The sequence below is a fragment of the Lentinula edodes genome, assembly GCF_021015755.1.
Source record: "Lentinula edodes strain Le(Bin) 0899 ss11 chromosome Unknown C8R40scaffold_60, whole genome shotgun sequence".
NCBI lineage: Eukaryota > Fungi > Basidiomycota > Agaricomycetes > Agaricales > Omphalotaceae > Lentinula > Lentinula edodes.
In genome coordinates, this window is record NW_025764366.1 from 100,366 (window position 1) to 118,837 (window position 18,472).

Here is an 18,472-nt window from a genome sequence, read left to right on the forward strand (position 1 = left end):
CCCATAACTCTCCCATACCCCATAATCCATACCTTTTTGGGGGTATTCTCCGCTATATTTTCACCCATAACCCATACCTTGATTGCTATCATTGCATTTGATACTCCCAAAATGGGATCAGTAAGTAGACAATTGGCACAAAATTAATACAAAACCAATAAAATGGTCGATTTACACTAATTTTGAGCTAACATAACCCATGATAACCCATGTATGAGGTGTTACAGCTCCCAATTAGGCAGATTGTCACATATGTCACTTGGTGTGACCACCCCATAAACCCATACTCTCCCATAACCCATAGGTCTGGACCTCCACGGAGGGGTATGGGTTAAGAGGGAGTCAACTGTATATGAATATCTAGGTATACATATAAGCTCACTCGAATAACTTATACAGATGAATATCATCATGTAAACAATTGATGATTTCATACTTTCAAATTCACATGATCACAAACTCGCTATGTATAAATCTTGCGTCGCCTCAGGTCCCATCTCAACATCAACCATCAATTTGATTCTAATGTCAACGCTCAGTCAAGAAAATATTCTCCAATACCTCAGGCCTCATCGAAGAGAGCAGTTCCAAACATGGGACTCAGAACGAAGAAATCTGTTAATCGACAGATTGCAGGTGACAGCTGCAGTACCGCTATCAGAACCCGTACTCATTTGAGTTCTTAGGCCTGTATACCTTTCCTCAAGCACTTTCCAGTTGCTGCTGATGCACTTCCGTCACACCTCTTACGCATTGACAGCGGAATCCTTCTCCACTTCGGTTGGATAATAGACAAAAACGAACTTTGCGAACTGGCAATAAAGTCCTTCCCTGAGGCTGTTCATCGTGACAACAATCTTGCGCCGATTCCTGGAGTAACAACTTTTTTTGTGATCGGCCCCATTGCAGAGGCCTGCAAATTACCCGGCCTTTCCATTCAAAGATGCCGTATTGGCCCTCATGAATCCGATGTTAATCATCTTGTACTTTCTTTGGCGAGCAACTCGAATTTTGAGCGACGAATGGAAGAGTTATCAAAGGAAGGGATCGATAAATTGAAGGAGATGGTCAGATTACAAGGACCTCCGAGGTGGTTTGTTCATCACGACGTGTATATCTGGCTATCTTTCGATCCTGTATAGGTTTGACCTTGTTCCACCTGTCGCTCAGGATTCATCATCATGCTAATATTATAAATGCACACATCCATATCTTCTGAATTTCATGGACTTGTGCTGTGATTCCTTTACATGTCAATACACCAGAGTCCACACTCCATGACCTCTGTCCAGCATGGAGGATGGAGATTGGGTTTTCTAGGCAAGATAGAATGGACAAAGGGAGACCAGTACTATAGTTTTACATTTGTAGATTCAGTTATAAAGCAATTTCCACATCCCCTCTTGCTAAATAACCATACACCTCCGGGCTCATTCGGTATTTGAGTAGTCCCGCATACACCATTAATGCACGACTTTTCTTTCGCAGGATTGCAAGCGTCGCATGTCTTTGTGCTTCCCCAGCATGAACTCCTCCACCTGAACAAACAAATGTAACATGTTAATGTAAGTAGGAATACCAAAAGGTGGACACAGACCGGATTTTATTTTGGAAGCAACACCGGACAGGGCATCCATACACAGAACAAGATACACTGGTAAACACCTCTGCAATGCTTCGTGCTGCTGGGTGAATTCTTCCGCTTTCTTTGTTACCTTCATTACGTCAACCTCACTCTCTTTACCGCTTGTGGTGGCAACATCTAGGGGGACTAGGGCGGTGGATTCAATAATCTCCAGAGCTCGTTCGACGTGCCCATCCCGTCCCCTCTCACTTGCTTCTAGGATTTTCAGCAATTTTACGCACGCATCACGATCTTTTCCGCCTGTGTTGGATCCACTGGGCCCAGAGACACCAAGCCCGGTGCCTCGACCCAAGCGTTCGTACACAGTGAGGATTTCGCGAGCAGTTTTTTCCAGTTCCTTCGTCCGGTCCTGTTGGTCTCCAGTCGCGGACCAAGTCATTCCTCCTGCTCCTAGGCCCGAGGTCGTGCTTCCAGATGTGACCAAGTTACCAAGCGCTTGGGCGAGACAGCCGACAACAGTGTCATATTCGCCTGCTAGGTCGTACAGCTTGATTGCTTCGGTAAGACGATCATTTGAGAGTAGAGAAGACGCGGTGGGAAGGAGAATTTGTGATTTGTAGTCGGAAGTCTGGAGAGTAGGAGGTCCGAAAGAAGACGATGAAGATAGCGCTTGCGGAGATGGGTAGGTGTTGGAAGAGGAGGATAGTGAGAGACGGAGAAGAGGCAAGTGAGTGGGGATCACACCAGGCTAGATTATTTTCATGATTTACCGCAGTTCAAAAGAAATAGGACGAAAAATCCACTCACGAACCGCGTTCCATCTCCCCTTACGCCACCAACAAGTTCTTCCCACATCGGTCCTCCGTTTGCCATCACGATGATCCTCCTTACAAGTTCCCATGCCGCCTCTAGTTGTTCGCGACCAACGCCAGGAGGCGAAGGCTGATCGGCGGAGAGCGGAAGGATGTAGACATACTGGAGCAGATGATCAAATTATTGTCCCAATCCTTAAATGAGAGGAGGCATACCTGTAATCCTTCTTTTGCATCCATCTTGACGAACTGTCGGATATACCGCCATATAAGAGTATGCAGTGCCAGAGAGGGTATATGTTGGGCTCCGGTGGTAGAAGGGGAAAGGGTCACTAAGTTCACACAGCATTTGTATTACTTCGAGGGAGAAGGAAAAGGAGAGCCCACATATATCAACATCACTCCCTTCTGCTTTACTCGAAACTCTCAGCAGTCCGTGATATGCAAGCGCTACGGCAAGGTGTACGGCTTCGACTTGTAAGCTTCCTCCCGAATCATGATCCCAAAGAGATGCGACGGCCTGCGAAAAATTTTAGTGATGCGCTGCGTTTGTGAGAATTCAAGAAGAACAAACGGATATATGAATAATAAATGAGCGGAAAACTAAGAACTCACTCTTTCGAATTGTCCACACATCAACAACACACTGGCCCAAAGCCCCGACTTTTGCCCTCCGGTTCCTGTAGCAGGCTCGAAGTGCCTCTCTCCATAAGCCAGCAAAACTTTGGTTAAAGAAGCCAATGAACTTTCATCATTTTCATCGCTAGAGCTTTCGTCGACCATAGCGAACTGCATCCACAACCAGTCTTCAGTTGTGGTGGTGACATTGGGTATACTCCGCCGCGCAGCATCGAGCCGCGCAACGAGTTTATACAGAGCGAGTTTGAACGGATCCGTTGTCTGAGCCTGTAACATGTGCGCATTATATACCCCAGCAAGCTGATCCCGTATGGATCGAGGGAGGGAGCGCTCAGTCGAGTCAGCCCAGATACGGAAAGCGTCGATAAATCCTGGTTCGCGTGCATCGACGGCGTCTTTGACGCGCATTAGCACTTGGAATGCCTCTGAGACCTCTCCAACTCGGACGAGGAAGAAAACTTGCGCCCAGACTGGTGTGCCTTTCACCAACTCTAATCCTGATAACCATTCTCCTTGTCGGTAAAACCTCACGGCACAGAAGGCCCGAACCAGGTTAGCGGTCGAGGGATCCCCTCCTAGCTGGGCTTCAGATGGATGGGAGTGGACAGTTCGCTGGATGATGGAAAGATATTGTTCTTCGAGCGCTTGACGTGCCCCAGACGCGATTTGTTTTCTTAGTGAAATCGCCGGGGTCTGAGAAGTGAGATATGCCTTCGCGTACTTCCGCTCAAAAACGGGGGAGTTAAGTATGTGAGCAGAGGCATGTTCCAACGGTGGTAGTGATGGTGGCTCTTGGGTGATATTAGCGAGAACAGTGAACATGAAAACTATTTGATTGTTGCTGTTTGCCGCGTCGATCAAAGCATGGACGATAGGGAATGATGTCCCTCCAAGTCGTGCAGAGTTGAGAGCAACGATTGTGCGGTCGTAGGCAAGCATTTTGGTGTGCATTTGGAGTGAGAGTGGAGCGGATGATGACGCCTGTTTCTTCATCGTTGAACTCGACATTCCCATAGTTGAGGCCGCCAAAGACGTAGACGCTGCTACAGGTACAGAGGCTCCCAGCTGCTCGAATAACCTCTTCTTCTTTACCTCCCAGTCTCTCGCTGTTCGGTCTTCCAACATACGGTAGAAGCTCTCCTGGGTTTCCTTTCTGCCATGTTCGATCGTACTAATAAGATTTTGCTCATGAGCGTGTCGGAGAAAGGAGGAAACATCAGTGTCTTGTAAAGGTTGCAAAGAAGAAGAAGAAAAAGTGGTCGATGCATTGAGATGAGCGATGGACTGGCTTAGAGCTGAACCGTTTACTGATGCCTGCGCAAGAAGATAGTTTCTTTTTGGCTAAATTAGAGAAGGACAGGGTGAATAGTACAGCGACTTACGCTTTATCCACATCTCCAGCTGCATTGTGTTTTGACACCAACCTCCGCGACTGAGCTTCGATTTGTTCAAGAGAAAGATTCACTGACGGCAAATCGGGTGGTTTAGAGTTCAAAAGGTGTTTTGTCAAGTCTTTGGAGGCGGAAAGGATAGAGGAAAGGTCGGTCGATGCCAGGTTATTCATTCTGCAAAAGAGCGGGGTTGAGACGCGCTTAGGCGAGCACGGATGATTGAGTTATCAGTTTATAACTATCATGTCCGCGAAAAAATGAGAACGATGCGTGTTATTGTAAAGTCTGATCCTCACCACTGATTTAATCGCTTCCAGTAGTAGCGTTTGCGGATGGCGACACTCGAGGAGCAACTCTGGAAATCTGTGGACAGGACCGTGAGCAGGATCTACCAGAGAGAGACAACAATCAGTTCTACGTATTCAGAGGATTTTGCAGGTTGTAACTAACAGCTGGTGTACCGGCACTGGGAAGAACTTTCAATTTTGTGTAAGCGCCCGTGTTCAAGACTCCAACCAATCACTAGCACTATTGGCTTCATGCGCACATTTTGACACGTCTTGGTATGTCCTTCACCAGAGCTATGCCAACGAAATTTCGTCTATGAGTAAATATTGACCTTGCAGAGGTACATAGACGGCTGCGCTCAGAATATGGCTCTGCGATTCAGTCCGGAACGGAAATCGCTGAGACCGTGGCGGAAGTCCCCACAAGGACTCCTGATACTAATAGGACCTGATACCGATTCCGCATGATCTTTCTCCAGATTACAAGAATCGTTTGCACTTGCTTCAACGTTCGCTTACACGAAAACTTGCCAATGAAACCAATGCGGGAAGACCGAGTTGAGCTTCTAATGACTTGTTGAAAATGCTTGCGTTAATAATAAGTGGTGCTCGCGCTGCTAAATCCCACTATTCGGTATGGGCCTCCATACAGGTCAAGATATTGGCGGATCCTCCACGTCTCCTCGCTTCCTCATTCTGGATCGTTTCTGAACTCCTCTCAACAGGCTCCCCTCCGACTAGTACTGACTGATCCCAATTTAGAAATGCTGGAAAATGTGATCTTTACATCCATCGACCGTCCTTCTCAACCTCTCTGTTTATTGAAGGTGAAGAAGGCTATAGCATGGGATGGTCTGCAGGAATCGGATCGAATGGTTTTATATCCCGTTCATCCTGCCGTCTGACAACAAGACTCTCCAAGTTCATACCTCTCTTGGATTCCGATCTCATTGATCTTCTTCAGCACCTACTCTACTTCACCTCACGATTGCCAACTCCGAATTTGACCAGAGGCCCCAGCTCATCCAAAGTCTACATGCCTTACATCACAGTACTAGCACCGTACATTTCTCCGCGGTGCTTGTAAAAGGCTGCAAAGCCTTTCTCTCAAAACCAAACTCGATCGCGGCCGAGGAATTCGTGGGTCGGAGTTTTGTCGATAGATGGTTCTCTGCTGCTTGTACTAGTGGTTATGGTCTGGATAATGAACAGTCGTTGCATTCCGGAAGTGGAACTGCGTGTTTGCGCTCTGTTGTATTGCTGTTCGCAGATACGAATGCGGATGAAATGATATATGAGTTACTGGAGTCTCTGGAAGAGGATGATATGCAGCCCGTGATCATTGAAAAGACCGTTCGAACATCCTTGCGTGTTAAAATCGTTACCTCTTCAACTGGAGTTTATTCCAGCATCAAAAACTGACTCCGCAACATTCTTCGCAACATAGGAGTATGTAGAGGCAAGTAATGCTTTGACCTTCCAAAAATGGTATTCGCGGGAGGTCACGGAACAGCCGGCATCCACCGAACCATCAATATCTGCATCCTCTTCTACATCCTCGTTTCGATTTCATTTTTCTTTCCCTAAGTGTGTACTGGGTGCTACTTTCTCCAAATGAAACTCAACTAATAGACCACTCTCATTCAGGACATGGCATCCAAAACAGCCGCAGCGGTGGTTGTGAGTATTCGAATTTTCGAGACCTGGCAAGACGCGGGGGGATATTCACACTGGAATCAACGTTTTTAGGACTTCACCCGCATTTACACTTCTCTTGGTCTAGGAAAGGGTGCGTTCCAGAATTTTAAAATCTGGTTGTGCAAACACCGACCAGCGTAACACGAACAGAGACCATTGCCGCCCTCCAGGCTTTCCGTAAGCGCCACGGTGAAGCTCAGCGCGCACAAGCTACCTATTCAAATCAACCAACCACTGTCGACTTCTCCCACTATCGCTCTGTATTGAAGAACAAGGCTATCGTGGACGAGGCCGAGAAACTGCTAAAGGACTTCAAGCCCGTTACCTACGACGTTAGCGAACACATCAAGGCGATTGAGGCTTTCGAGGCCAAAGCCGTACGTGCTCAATTTTCTACTGCACTGCACTGTGGGATTTTTGGCCCGTGGCTCAAGTCGAAATGTTTTTGCTGTCGCATTATAGGTCTCTACAGCGAAGGAAACAGAGGAAAAGATTGACGTGGAGCTTAGGGATTTGCAGGCAACTCTGGCGAATATTGAGGAGGCCCGTCCCTTCCAGGATCTTACGGTGAGTACGATGCTCGAAATGAAGGAGGAATTAGGAATTAATTGTGCTGTTCTCTATTTCAGGTTCTGGACATCGGCGAAGCCCACCCACGTATAATCGAGACGGTCGAGACGATGATGAAGAAAGGCAAATGGAGTGTTCCCGGTGAGTGCTTTTTTCACTTTCACGCAGTCACAGTATTCTTAATAGATATATAGGCTACAAGGAGAAGTTCGGCGATCTCAATCTCATGTAATTGTTATACTCACCTAGATATTCTTACATGAGAAACACATTGCTTTCGAACATCTGTATACATGCTTTGACGACACCGCGCGCGTGTTCGACGGTTTCAATTTTAACGAGAGGCTCTCAGGAGACTACACTTCCTGAGTGTGTCCCTTTCTCGACGTCCATAATACAATGTCAAAAATGTGTCGGGGACGCCCGTTCCAGGGTTCGGGGTCTTTGAGTTGAGGTTCCGCGACTATATCTGCATGCTACCTGTTTCGATTTCAATTTGATTATATGTTCCAATCGCAGAGCTCGGGATATCAAAGAAAAGTTGGTGCTGTAGCGGCGCAATGCAAATAAACTGTCGATTATCTTAGGGCATATGCTACACTAAGGTACTAGGAACGCTGCAGTGCAACAGCTCAACATGATTATATCTTCTTCAGTTGAGCGCCTTGAGTCAATCCCAAGTTGAATAGCATGGGTCGAACATTTGGCATAGACTCGGTGGTTTATCACGTCTGTCTCACATCATGAAAGGCACAGGAGGTCCCCGGTTCGAGACCGGGCCGAGTCATTTGTTTTGTTCTGCTTTTTGTCCAATTATGTGCTACGTGGGAGTGGAGAAATGATGTCACAGGCACACCTTCAATGACCTCCTAAAGTGGCTCGCACCGGAATTCTTGGCGGCGTTTCCAAGTGCAATTTTTTAGTCGTTGGCATCCCTCTCCTCACACCGACTAACTGCTGCTACTTAGGTTGAAGTTGGCTAATTGCAATACCATATCACCTCAGAGTCAAGAGAATAGCCACAGCAGAGTTACAACAGAGTTTTTTAAATTAAGAACTCCCTCGTCACTTCATTGTGGAGTCTTCGACGCTTCGGTAAGTAAAATTAATACCATGGTTCGCTTCTGAGCTGAGGGCTCCAATTCTCCGACGTTTGATTGACTGTTGATTGATTGCATTGGGGCGACCGCTATGTATATAGGACTTGGACTTGATAACAGGAAGCCGGATAGATCCCGGAACAACGACAAACTGGATTGGGAAGTCATTGAGGCAAGAGCAGTATCACAGGGTCAGCGGAAATCACCAGAAATATGGCTGGGAGTATTTTGGATTCAAACTCTTCTCCTACGTCGTTGACTGCTGCGGGCAAAAGGCCAGAAACTACCTCCAACGATTCTCATAATCAGCCCTACTTGGCGCCTAATTCTCACAATCCCCGTACTTTCCCCTCAACGCTCTCTCTTGACGATCACGATCACGACGTTGCGTCACCACCATACAGGCCAGAAGCTAGCACATCCAGTTTGCACGGTCAAGACTTGTTGCTGCACCCCAACCATCCATATTCCAGTTATCCTCCTAGTCCAGCGTATAGATCGCAGGCAAATATGTCAGACGAACTTCACCTAGATGGTGACCGTCGCGCTACTGGAGACACTAAATGGGAGGGAGAACTCAGTGACACGAAACCTAAGGTCCATTATCCCGACATAGAACCGGTCCCCGTTGTTTCCGGTGACGCCATTTCACCAGCCGCGAACAAAGGTCACCTTCGACTGGACGAAATGCCTTCAAGGGATTTCAACCGTTCTGGAACAAATAGTCCGGCAGATGCGATGTCGCTCGCTGGAACGGACGACGAAGAAGACGATAGTGATTATGACTGGAGCGGTGAAGATGATCTGGTTGACGAAGAAGCCAAGTTTGAGCAGCAGATGGGTGTTAAACCCAAAAAAACAGGGTGGGGATTCAAAAGAATTGTCACTTTACTCTTTTCCTCTCTCCTCGGCTCCACACTCGTTGCCGGAATTCTCGTCACACCCGGTATTCTAATTCACTTTTATTGGTTCAATAACAATCCTACCTCTCACCGAAAATACGTTGAGCAAAACGTTCAAGCATGGCTTTTCTGGGCTGCTGCGAACCTTCTCTTATCCTGGTACCTCGCTGTCATCGTCGATCTTGTCCCGACTCTTGCCACTTTCATAATCGCCGCTGTATGGGGCCATGTTTCCGAGGTATTCAAATCTCGCGTCGAACTGTACAACTCCGTCAAAAACACTTTCAAGCCTGTTTTGTACGCGGCTAGTGCTTGGGCAAGCTGGGTTATCATCTTTGGACACATCTTCAATCTGTATGACACCGTAGACACAAGCCAAAGCCGGGCTGGATATACGCAGCGACTTTATCAGGTGGTAGAATTTCTTTTTTTCTTCGTCTTGGTGATTTGCGCGCAGAAGATGCTCTCGCACGCTATCGCGTTCGCGTTTCATCGTACGGCGTTTAAAGAACGTCTCGATGAAGTGCAGTATTCTTTGAAAGTTATCGAGCAGCTGCGGAATTATAGGCCCAAGCATGATCGTTTTGGCAGACAATCTGGTGCCAGATCCAGTGGTTGGGCATGGGGTACGCCAGTACTAGAAAAAGCCGGATTCGGCTTCGGGAAGAGCCATAATAAAGGACTTTCGTCCTCTCGTCTACATTCACATCGAGGCACAGAAGAAGATGGTTATGGTGCCGATGCAGACAATGACTATGATGATCGGACTGTGGTGGGTACATCGTCCAGAAAATCTACTTTAGGAAGCACATTCGGGTTCTCTAACAAAGGCAAGAACAAGAACAAACGACAATCTGGTAACTTCCCCTCTCCCTCTGGAGGTGGTGATCACGAACTCGGTGTATTCTCTTCTGCTACGTCCCCTCACGGACGTTCCCCGAGCTCTCCTTCACCGGACACCAGTCGCCCTATGACACCCTCCACTGCGGCTCCATTCATTTTCAACCACACAAATTCTCCCGCTGGTATATCCCCTTCGGAGAACGGCGGTCGCGGCACTCCACATCGCTATCCCCCAGGCTCAGGCATGAACACCGCCTCTCCGCGCCCCTCCCTCGACTCCAATCACGGAGCAGGCGCTTCCGAGACACTCGCCGCAGCAGCCAAGGTTTTGAAATCTGCCGTCCTCCACGATGCGCGAAATATTCGCGGAGATGCCGATCAAATTGGGAATGGTGGTGGTGGCGCCATAGGCCTGGGTCATGTCGGGTCGAGTTCAGAGGCGAAGAGATTGGCGAGGGCGATTTATCTCAAATTCCGACCCCTTGGACAAGGCAGGACGTATCTCCTACCCTCAGATTTTCACCCTGCGTTCCCTGATACGACTACCGCCCAAGCAGCTTTCAGAGTGTTTGATAAAGATAATAATGGGGATCTGTCTCGTGCTGAAATCAAGACTACGCTACTCAAAGTGTATAAGGAACGTCGGTTCCTTGCTCGGTCTATGCGAGACGTTGGAATAGCACTCAAAAGCTTGGACGGGATTCTCTTGTTCTTTGCGCTGGTTATCGTATTCTTCATCAGCTTGTCGGTGTTCGGTGTACAAGTTGGTGACTCTCTGAGTAGTGTCTATACCCTGGGTATTGGTGCGAGTTTTGTCTTCAAGGCTAGCGCGAGTAGCGCTTTTGATGCTATAATGTTCTTGTTTGTAACACAGTCAGTGATCTTTCTCGAATTTTCCTCACTTCGTCTGATCACTTCGTTTTCAAACTAGCCCTTATGATACCGGTGATCGATGCTTCATTGATGATGAAATTCTCGTGGTGAAAAGGATGGGCCTGTTCGCTACGGTTTTTGCACGAGTGGACGGGACGGAGACGTACTATTTCAACAGTCAACTTTTCACAAAGTTCATGTGAGTGCCCTGATTCCACAACTCTACTGGTATATCTTTCTTACTCACTTCATCACAGTACCAACGTCCGTCGTTCCGGCCAAATGTACGAAAATGTAACTCTTCAACTCCATTGGCGGACCCCACTAGCTAAACTCGACGCTCTCGAGAAATTCTTGAACAATTGGCTGCAGACAGAGCAAAATCGATGGTTCGTACCGAGTACCGCGATAATGTTGCAAAGTATCAATTTCCAGAGATACCTGGAAGTGACGATTGGGATTGGGCACAACGGGTGAGTTTTCTATACTGTACAACATATCGGACACTGACTGACTGCATTTTCTTCACTGATCGCAGAACATGGCAAGATTGGGGCCTCCGTTGTGCTCGTAAAACTGCTTTTCACGCTGCTGTTCAACATTACACCCGTATACTCGGCATCGTCTGCTACGAGTCAACCCAACCAATTGTCTACAATAACTCTTCCGATTCCCCCGCAATAAATATCTTGAACGACGGCAGCGTTCCTCCGCCTTCACCTGGGGGTTATGGTGGCTGGTCGGGATCCGGTGGGTATGAACTGGAACCAGGTCCAGATGGTGGTGTGGACATCGTCTACGGAGGAAATGGCACTGGTGCCACCGCCGAAGGTACGAATACCATGTCACCCGCTGCGGCAGCAGCTCTTGGTGTAGGTGAAAAGGAGAGTGGACTGAAGACTGCACTCGGGTTTACACCTCCTGAGGGCTTGGTTGGCGCGCATCTGAGAGCAAGGAAGACGAAGAGTAGGAAGGTCATGGTTGGGTTGGCTGGAGATGGGTGAACGTGGAAATGAATGTATGGCTGGTATCATATGAGGGCCAACCTCAAACAAAAATGAAATACGAAACGAATTGGATATTCATCTACACACATATATTTACTATCACGTATAGACTCTTCAGTAGCATTATTTCTTAGCTCTTCCTGCGCATTTTTTTCAAGTAATCATCATGCTGGCTTAACAGATATATAATGGTTATGCGTTAGTCAATCCTAAGATAGACGTCATTGCGAGTCATCTGTCATTGTTCCCCAGGCGCAGAGCAAAAACAAATTCAACACTCCAGAGTGAGTGCATCTTGTATTTTGACGACCGCAATGACAGATGATAGGGTAGATAATTCTTGTAAGTACCTTTAAATTGTGAGGACAATTGCACCAGAAAGCAAAAGCCTCCGAAGCGTTTGCCGTTCAGTTTGTAAGTGAAGACGCACGTCAAGGTTGCAACGTCGAGTAATGATTGGGTGTCCGTGGTTGAAAGTTTTTCCAGAAAAATTGGTACTAGGCTTTGGTAGTCAATTAATGATTACCTATGATTACTGAGTTTCTACAGCAAATCAATGATGTCATACCTCTGGCCTCAGTGTTTTAACGCCCGTGCACTGCCACAGTGTTAGTCATCATTGAAGAAACTTAAATGGGGCCACAGCTAGTCATTAGTACAGATATAAAAGGTGAAAGCTAGTTTTTTAGCATGATTTCATAGATCTGTATGATTGGCAACATATGTAACAGAGACATTAAGATCAGACTGTTTTTCAATAAGGCCAAATTCTAGTAACTCCTTATCATCTTCTTCCTGTAATCCTTTTCTGGGCAGGATAGGAACTAAAATGACATCTCTCCCCCCTCAGTTCCTAGAAACATTGTCAATTGAGTAAGTGAATAATTGAATTCCCATTTCAGTTACAAATACAAGACTCACAATCCCCCGCTTCAAGATCTCTCCCTGGGAGGGGTTAGAAGTGAGTAACATGGATGGAACAAAAATACTAACTATGAGTTGCAAAATCTGTAATTTAAACACTCCTCCCTGGTAAATCCTTTGCAGGATTGAAAAATAGGCTTTTTTGCTAGAAAATGTAATTTTGTTGCCTGATTGTTTATTTTGGTTGATCTATGCAGCATATTAGTTACTTGAATGACATGTAACCCACTCTGAAAAGGGGTTGAGAGGAGGAAAACAGCTTACAAGGTTAGCCAATATTTCCAAATGTTCAAGCATGCTCATTGTTATTATTTGGCTGGGTGGGATGGGGCACAGGGATGGGGGGAAGGCAAGTGGAAGGCAGGTTCTGTATTTATTCTCTATATTGTGCAGATTGAATCTACATATCTATGCATATCAATGAAGAAAATTTCATTTTCAATACATTTTCAAGTCTGTTGGAATGTGATAAAAAAGAAGCACAAAATAGGTAAGTATGTATGTATACTTCCATATATATGCTGTATATTACATACATGCTATTTACATAATACTACATAGATCTAATATAGGCTTGGCTCCCCTCTCAGCTAGCTATGGGGCATATCATGGGACTGTTATGGAGCTTTTTCCATGCTTTGACTACTTACATAATCACTGACATCCTGGTGCTTACTAAGAACATTGATTGCTTTGACTGCTTACTAATCACTGGGAACCCAGACTATCTCTTTGCTCTGATTTGTATAGTAGGAAGAATTTACTCAAGTGACTATGAGCCAAGGATTGACTCAAGATGACTTTCCAGAACTCAAAAATTCTCAAACCTTCTAGAATGAGATCATGTATTAATCTAGAAGACTGTGATTCAGTCTAATAGATCAATCAGATTGCATAGTTGAGAAAATAACTAGAAAGAGAATCAAAATACTGCAAGGCTCCAAAGACATATTAAATGTGTGTCAAGGAGTCATGATGCAGAAAAGATTGAAGAATATAGTTGGAATAAATACTATGAACAACTCACTTGATAAAGTATACACACAATGGGTGTCTATCAAGAGCAAGAAGTAATTAGATTAATCCAGATGAATCAGATTGATAGGATTAGAATTAAGGAGAGCTGATTTGCCTCTGGATGAGATGACAAACAATCAAAGGATGTGTTGAATATCCATGACAGATGAACACCATTTGAGTCATTCTCTAAAAACAATTAAGATTAAATGAATACTAAAGTACCTATCCATGTTTGGAGGTATACTAGAATCTTAGAACCAATATGGACCAAATAAGAATGATTAGATTCAAATTGAATGTTTTATAACTTATTAGAGTAGTTTCCTTGTGGCTCCAAATGTTTATTTCATCAAATTAATTGATTGTGTTGTACTGTTCTGAATCCTGTATGTATAAATAGTGATCAGATGTATCTGGGAATGGAAGTGATTTCAGGATGATGTTGCAGTGCTGATCCATGAAAAGCAAAGACACTCTCTCACCAGACTGAAGCCTCTTCACTAGCAGCCATTTAGGCCTGGTAACGAGCTTGTTTTGTTTTTGTGTGAAAGAGAAAGGAAGGAATCAAATGGTCACTCCAACTAACCAATCTAATACACAATATGCGCATTCACTGCTATAAAATTTATTCAATAGCAAGGGGTAGCATTGTCAAAGGTTCTGCAAAGCTTTTGAGAGCTAAGGAACAGCTTCAACTGATTAATCTGATTATTCTAAGGATTTAATATATTCCTCTTGCTAAGGTGGATTCAGCACTATTGATGTGGATATATTAAGAATTGGGGTTTTAAATCAAATCAAATTAAACACCAAAAACACACAGACCCTTACAGAGGGCTGGAGCCATGTACTGGCACTACTACATAGCATGATTTGCCCTTAAGAACAACAACTGATCCTAAGTCTGAAGAATATCCAACAGCTGGATATAACTTCTCGCAGTCACAAGGAGCAGAATACAATGTTCCTATACTCACAAGTGCTGGGCCCAAATGGGTGCTAGTGAATAGACTTCAGTCTGGCAGGAGTGTGTGTCAAGTCCATGCCTCGGTGCCCCATTCTGCTGCTTGGTATTCCGAGGTTTACTGTTGATTGTAATCTCATCCTTATTGTTCTTTCTCGCTACACATTCCCTTTCTACCTAGGCTCTTCCTTATTGTTTTATCCTTTCTCTTATTGTCTTATTTCTACCCTGCAGGTACTACACGTATAGCTCCTAGTAGTTAGACTGGCGCTCCACCCCGATGCACCGATCCGTAGGTATAAATACTATTAAGATCATGTACACCGTGTAACTGTGCCAGAGGCCACAAGGTGTCTAAGAGCGGGAGGTCGAGTGGGACAGTAGTGAAGTTATTAACAACACCGCTGTTACACCGTTAGTCCCCGGAGATCGATAGTGGAGAAGAGAGCAGCTAGTAGTAGCCAAGTCGGAACGGCGGTATCGCCGACATCGAGGAGCGAACCAAAGAACTTAGAAGTCCTAAGGTTGGAGTAGAACGTACTTCAAGGTGATGAGCCTGAAGACTTAGAGGAGAACTAAGTTGAGGAGGGAATCTAAGTCGATAATTAAACTGAGGAACTACAGTAGCGTACAGGCAGTATTTATATCTACGGATCGGCGCATCGGTGCGGAGCGCTAGACTAGCTACTAGGAGCTATACGAGTAGTATCTGCAGGGTAGAGTAAAAGACAATAAGGAGGGACTAGGATGAAAGGGTATGTGTAGCGAGAAAGAACAATAAGAAGGAGATTACAATAAACGTAGATCTTCAGAATACCGAGCGGCAGAATGGGGCACCGAGGCATGGACTTGACAAATACTGCCTGTACGATACTGTAGTTTCTCAGTTTAATTATCAACTTAGATTACCCTCTTATCATCCTTGACTTGAGTCTACCTCTCTTGTCACTCTCTAGTCTTCAGGCTCGTCACCTTGGAGTACTCTTTATTCTATCCTCAGGACTTACTAGTCCTTTGGTCCACTCCGGCTTGGCTGCTCCTGGCTCTCTTCCTTCTCAACTCTCAATCTCCAGGGACTAGCGGTAACGAGCTTGCCTCGTTTTTGTGTGAAAGAGAAAGGAAGGAATCTAATGGGCACTCCAACCAACCAATCTAATACACAATATGCGAGTTCACTGCTATCAAATTTATTTAATAGCAAGGGGTAGCGTTGGCAAAGGTTCCGCAAAGCTTTGAGAGCTAAGTACGAAGCTTTGATCAATCAATTTGAATCGTTCTAAGGATTTGATATATTCCTTTGATCAAGGTAGATTCAGCACGATTTGTACTTTGGTTTGTATTGATTTGGGTATATCAAGAATTGGGGGTTTGAATCAAAGTAAATTAAAACCGAAACACACAGACCCCTACGGAGGGCTAGAACTATGTGCTGGCACAACCACACAGCGTGATTTGCCCTTAAGACCAACGATTGATCCTAAGTTCGAAGAATACCCAACAACTGGATAGACTTCTCGCAGTCACAAGGAGCAGAACACGATGTTCCTATACTCACAAGTGCCGGGCCCGAATGGCTGCTAGCGAAGAGGTTTCAGTCTGGCGGGAGTGTGTCTTTCCTTTTTACGGATTAGCACTGCAACGTCGTCCCAAAATCACTTGTATTCCAGATACATCGGATCGCTATTTATACATACAGAATATAGAGTCGCATAGTACAATTAATTTAATACAATAAACGTTCGGAACCGCAAGGAAACTTCTACACTCAATCAGATACCATTTAATTTGAATCTACATGTCCTTATTTGGTCCATATTGGTTCCAAGATTCTAGTATACCTCCAAACATAGGTAGGTACTTCAATATTCATTTAATTTAATTGTTTTTGGAGGATGACTCGAATGGTGTTCAACTGTCATTGCTGTTCAACACTTACTTCGATCGTTTGTCACCTCGTCCGGAGGCAAATCAGCTCTCCTCGATTCTAATCCTATCAATCTGATTCATCTGGATTAAACTAATTGCTTCTCTCTTTCAATAGACACCCATTGTGCCTATACTCAATCAAGGGAGTTACACATAGTATTCATTTAATTGCATTCTTCAATATTTTCTACGTCAGGACTCTTTGACATTCATTTGATATGTCTTCGGAGCCTCGCAGTACTTCGATCGTTCTTCTAGTCATTTTCCTCAACCATGCAACTTGATTGTGTTAAGATCATGCAACCCGTGTAACCGTGCCAAGGCCACAGGGTGTCTAAGTGCGGAAGACGAATGGGACAGTAGTGAAGTTATTAACAACACCGCCGTTACGCCGTTAGTCCCCGGAGAGCGAGAGTAGAGAGAGAGGAGCTAAGTAGCAGCCAGGTCGGAGCGGCGGTATCGCCGATGACGAGGAGCGGACCAGAGAACGTCAAAGTCCTAAGGTCGAGGAGAACGTACTTCGAGGCGTTGAGCCTGAAGACTTAGAGAAGAGTTAAGTTGAGAAGGGAGATCTAAGTTGATAATTAAACTGAGGAACTACAGTAGCGTACAAGCAGTATTTATATCTACGGAGCGGCGCAACGGGGCGGAGCGCCAGACTAACTACTAGGAGTTATACGTGTAGTCCTGCAGGGTAAGGTAAAAGACAATAAGGAGGGACTAGAGTGAAAGGGTATGTGTAGCGAGAAAGAACAATAAGGAAGAGATTACAATAAAAGGTAGATCTTCGGAATACCGAGCGGCGGAATGGAGGCCCGAGGCATGGACTTGACAGATTGGTCTATTAGACTAAATCGCAGTCCTTTAGATTAATGCATGATCTTGTTCTAGAAGGAGTATTTGATAATTCCTGAGTTCTAGAAAGTCATTTCGAGTCAATCCTCGGTTCATGGTCACTTGAGTAAGTTCTTCCAAACTCCTGCCAGTGTAAGGTCCAATAAGAATACCCTTGGTATGTCATACGTGAATGGTCATCCTTCGGATGTAGTCCGAGTCTGGTATAATCCTGCTTGACAAACAGGTAGACTGCTATCCGTAGGTAGTATCGGGGATGGGTAAACTAACCAACTTGTGGTAGTATGGGTATATGGTCCCTTCAACTTATTAGACTGATTCAGTATCGACTTTGACTGTCAATCTGGGTCTCAATTACAGTCCTCTTGATACAAATCTATACGTGAAAATGTCACAATTCACAGCATAGACGTCTAGCCAAAATTTAGGCGTGTCATCCCCCCCAAACTAAAGAATTTGACCGTCCTCAGTCATTCATAGTTTTGTATCGGGAAAGGAAACCCAATCTGTTATTAGATTGATTCGACAAGACTATATCTCCTATTAATGTAATTCACTGGGTTTGGATCTCTACTTCTCCGTGTTCTCCAATCAATTTGGATGCCCTCAAATGGGTTTCTAGCGCTCATCTTATCAATTTATTCACACGCCTGCTACGAATCGTAACAGTTTAGCGCTCAATTTTAATTGAATACATTTTCGGTATTCGTATCACATTTCGAAAATTTAATTCACAATCTTTTCATCATCTATTCACAGAACGAGCTTCCATTTCACGGAGAACTGCTCTGACGTACGCACTGATTCAGTGTGTACGTTTATTTGGTTCGGGGCACGGGGTTCGATAAAATTTTTCGTTGAAGTCCGTTTTTGCCCTTTATTTCTTTCCTCCATCTCATTCATAAAAATGGCTGCTACTTCGAGTCAAACTCGCACTGCAGTTTCCACCACGCGTTTACCAACCTCGTTATTAGAGGCGCAAGTCCTTTTAGCGAGCACTCAAATCAAGTCTACGCTGCCATTATTTTTCGATAGCCCAGTCTTTCAGCGTCTTCAAGCAGGCGATTATATTCCTC

General features: G+C 45.2%; 4 protein-coding genes across 4 annotated transcripts; 3 read left to right on the forward strand and 1 right to left on the reverse strand.

The window, feature by feature from the left end:
* Positions 1–525: 525 nt before the first annotated feature.
* Positions 526–1,142, forward strand: C8R40DRAFT_1177152 (uncharacterized protein; the record flags this gene model as incomplete). Its single annotated transcript, XM_046232635.1, has 2 exons — positions 526–636; positions 687–1,142. 2 exons carry the CDS (start codon positions 526–528, stop codon positions 1,140–1,142), a joined length of 567 nt encoding a protein of 188 aa, XP_046080116.1.
* A 235-nt stretch (positions 1,143–1,377) lies between these two features.
* On the reverse strand, positions 1,378–4,600 carry C8R40DRAFT_1177153 (Nup93/Nic96-domain-containing protein; the record flags this gene model as incomplete). The annotated part of the gene is made up of 7 exons (XM_046232636.1): positions 1,378–1,538; positions 1,598–2,333; positions 2,393–2,560; positions 2,614–2,729; positions 2,785–2,917; positions 3,013–4,369; positions 4,419–4,600. The coding sequence occupies 7 exons, from the start codon at positions 4,598–4,600 to the stop codon at positions 1,378–1,380; spliced, it is 2,853 nt and encodes a 950-aa protein (XP_046080117.1).
* A 1,764-nt stretch (positions 4,601–6,364) lies between these two features.
* Positions 6,365–7,214, forward strand: C8R40DRAFT_1163747 (ATP synthase d subunit; the record flags this gene model as incomplete). Its single annotated transcript, XM_046230400.1, has 6 exons — positions 6,365–6,394; positions 6,464–6,503; positions 6,563–6,789; positions 6,875–6,979; positions 7,042–7,123; positions 7,177–7,214. 6 exons carry the CDS (start codon positions 6,365–6,367, stop codon positions 7,212–7,214), a joined length of 522 nt encoding a protein of 173 aa, XP_046080118.1.
* Positions 7,215–8,295: 1,081 nt separating this feature from the next.
* C8R40DRAFT_1177155 (uncharacterized protein) lies at positions 8,296–11,704 on the forward strand (the record flags this gene model as incomplete). The annotated part of the gene is made up of 4 exons (XM_046232637.1): positions 8,296–10,700; positions 10,759–10,899; positions 10,958–11,173; positions 11,239–11,704. The coding sequence occupies 4 exons, from the start codon at positions 8,296–8,298 to the stop codon at positions 11,702–11,704; spliced, it is 3,228 nt and encodes a 1,075-aa protein (XP_046080119.1).
* Between the last annotated feature and the right edge of the window lie 6,768 nt (positions 11,705–18,472).